The sequence below is a fragment of the Monoraphidium neglectum genome (assembly GCF_000611645.1).
Source record: "Monoraphidium neglectum strain SAG 48.87 unplaced genomic scaffold scaffold05682, whole genome shotgun sequence".
Lineage (NCBI taxonomy): Eukaryota > Viridiplantae > Chlorophyta > Chlorophyceae > Sphaeropleales > Selenastraceae > Monoraphidium > Monoraphidium neglectum.
The window spans coordinates 1-2,943 of NW_014007948.1; the positions used below are offsets into that span (position 1 = coordinate 1).

Below are 2,943 nucleotides of genomic sequence, written 5' to 3' on the forward strand. Positions count from 1 at the left end.
GCGCATGGGAGCGCAGCTGCAGCCGGCCGCTGCTCGAGAGCTGAGAGGGACCCTCCGCGGCCTGCTGCCGTGCCGCTGCGCCCCTCTCCACCCTGGCTGACAAGACGGCGGTGATGCACACGCGCGCGCCAGGCGCCGAGCAGCCGCCTCAGCCGGAGCGCGCGCGCATGGTGCAGGACTCCACGCGACGCACGCCACCCGCCGGCTGCGCCACGCGCCACGCGCTTCACACAACGCGCGCATGCGGCATACCCCATGCCCCATGCGCCATGCGCCATGCGCCATGCGCCATGCCAGCGCCCACCTTGTCAATGGCGCGCTGCTTCTGTGACGACAGCTTGGAGGCCACATACAGATCATACCACCCCGCCAGGACGCCTGGGGCCGGGGGCGGAAGCGTTTCGAGGGGTCTGGGGTGCCACACGGGGCGGCGCGGGCAGACGGGCAGTCAGGATGCAGCCGCGAGGGGGGCCCATTTGCGCTCAAGCGTGGCCGCCTCGCGGGACCTGTCCCTGCGCAGAGGCGTGGGACCGCCGCCGCGCGCGTGTGTGTGTGTGTGTGTGTGTGTGTGTGTGTGTGTGTGTGTGTGTGTGTGTGTGTGTGTGTGTGTGCGTGTGCTCACCGGGGGTGGCTGCGAGGTAGACGCCCGCGGCCGCCAGGAGTGCAAACGCCTGCCAGCTGGGGCCGCCCACCTCCTTGCGCAGGATGGGGTCCAGGGTGCTGCGAGGGCGGGCACGCACGCACGTGATCGCTCGTGTCATGCTCACGAGTACAGCCAGGATTCGGGGGCCGCGATCACGCGTCCAAAAAAATAGCCGCAGCGGCGTCGGCGCGCGCGCACTGGTGTGCCTCGCGCCGCGCGTGCGCTCCGGCCGCCGCGGTCAACCGGCCGTGTGGCCACTCGGCTGCTGCCCCCGATCAGGCGCGATCTAAGTGAGCGGAAGGGCCCCTCACCTGCGGTGCACCACGTCCCCGCAGTTCATGAGGGAGCAGGGCGACGCCACGGGCGTCATGAGCGGCGAGTGGTGCAGCAGCTGGAGGGCCGCGCCCGCCACGTCGGCGTCGAGGACCTCCATCGGCAGGGCGCGGGTGGTGCCCGTCGGGTGCCTCACATGGCTGAGATTTGCGGGCCTGGCGAGAGGGCCGCGTGCTGGCAGGCGAGGGCCCCGAGCGACCCCGTGGGAGCAATCTGCTGCAGCGGTCTGCATTAGCCTGCGAGGCGCACTAAGGGTTCAGAGTTCCCACGCTGATTGCGAGGTCGCCACTGGCGGGCAGGGTTGCCGTGGACTTCCACGGCACAAGGTCGTGGGGGGATTGGTGCAGGAACGGTTTCAGAGGCCCAAGCACCTCATAGAAATTCAAGGACCTTCAATGTGTCGCACTTGTCGTGAGCAAGAGCCTTCCACTTGCTCATTGCATGCGTCGCAGTCACCGAGTGCCGAGATCGGATTTGCATCACCTGCACAAACCGGTCAAACGGTGTGTAGACACATTCATGTTGCTCCAATTCGCCGCCAAGTTTTAGTTGATTTGTTTTCTCTAGCACGTTAAGTAGCTTCGGTTAGCGTGTGCTGCTTTGACCTCGTGCTGCGAGTCGCTGGTGTGGCAAAGCAGGACGCGGCAGCAGCGGTCAGCGGGAGTGGTCGACAGAAGATGTCAGGATTACAAATGAAGTGCCAGGCGAGCAAAAGGGTCACACCGAGCCAGGGGCCGCGGGTTGGCCACTGATAGTTTGCGCACATTGCATGCCGAGCGCATCACCAACGCTCTCTCATGCGCGCATGGCAACCTCTACAGACGTATAAAACCCACGTGGCGGAGGCAGCCGTGCCACGCACTCTGCATGGGGCTCACTTCATGCGGCGTTGCCGCTGCGCCCCCGTCCACGAACGCGCCGCCGCCGCCGCCGCCGCCGCCGCCGCCGCCCCGGGCGCATGGGGCCCCGCCCCCGTGAGCGCCCGCGGATCGCGTCATGCGCGCGCTCCGGCGCCGCAGCCCTTGCGAGCAGGCGCAGACGCCCAGGCGTTTGAATCGCTCCTGGCCGGCGCCGGCGACGACGACAACCGCCGCCCATCAGCGCGGCCCGGCGCGCCAGCCGCAGCCGTGGGCATCGGTTCCCAATCCAAACCCGCTGACGAGGCGGAGGACGAGGAAACCAGCAGCCTGCTGCCGCCCGTGCTGCCGCTGCACCGCGGCGCCGAGCGCTTCGCTTGGGCGGCGCCGGACGGCACGCTGTTGGAGGTCATCCGGCGGCAGGGTGTCCCGCAGGGCGACGACGCGGCCGCCGGCGGCCCCGGTGCCGTCGCCGTTGAGAGGTGCGGGCGCGCCCGCAGCCGCGGTCGCGACAAGCCTCCTTGTTTCGGGGCAGGGCGCCGCGTGTCGTGCCCCTGGCTGAAGGCTCGCGTCATCACGCGCCCGCGGCTGACGTCACCCCTCCTGCGGCGCTCAGCCACACCACACCCGCCCCAGACGCGCGCGCCCCGTCAGCACACCTCTCACCCCCTTCCTCCGCCACACCCCACCCCGCCGCGCAGGCCCCCGCTGGTGTTCATTCACGGCCTCTTCCGCGGCGCCTGGTGCTTCGACGAGGCGCTCATGCCGGCCCTCTCCTCCGCCGGCTACGACTGCTACGCCCTCTCCCTCCGCGGCCAGGGCGCCAGCCGCCTCGGCCGCGGCATCTCCCGCGTCGCCGCGGCACGCGGCGGCGTGCCGCTCGCGGTCAACGTGGCCGACGTCGCCGCGTTCGTGGCGTCGCTGCCGGGGCCGCCGCCAGTGCTGGTCGGGCACTCCCTGGGGGGCACGTTTGTGCAGGAGTACCTCGCGCTGCTCGGGAGCCAGCAGCACGCGCTGCGGCAGCGGCGGCGGCGGGCCGGCGGCGGCCTCGATTCGGAAGATGCGCTCGGCGGCGACGACGAGGCGGTGGCGGCGGAGGGAGGGCGGGGC

The 2,943-nt window shown here is 70.4% G+C and overlaps 2 protein-coding genes across 2 annotated transcripts; one reads left to right on the forward strand and one right to left on the reverse strand.

The window, feature by feature from the left end:
- Nucleotides 1–148: 148 nt before the first annotated feature.
- Nucleotides 149–1,076, reverse strand: MNEG_15800 (hypothetical protein; the record flags this gene model as incomplete). The annotated part of the gene is made up of 4 exons (XM_014035728.1): nucleotides 149–205; nucleotides 305–378; nucleotides 623–720; nucleotides 955–1,076. 4 exons carry the CDS (start codon nucleotides 1,074–1,076, stop codon nucleotides 149–151), a joined length of 351 nt encoding a protein of 116 aa, XP_013891182.1.
- Nucleotides 1,077–1,857: 781 nt separating this feature from the next.
- MNEG_15801 (hypothetical protein) lies at nucleotides 1,858–2,315 on the forward strand (the record flags this gene model as incomplete). The annotated part of the gene is made up of 1 exon (XM_014035729.1): nucleotides 1,858–2,315. A coding segment is annotated over one exon (458 nt), but the record flags the coding sequence as incomplete, so codon positions are not given.
- Between the last annotated feature and the right edge of the window lie 628 nt (nucleotides 2,316–2,943).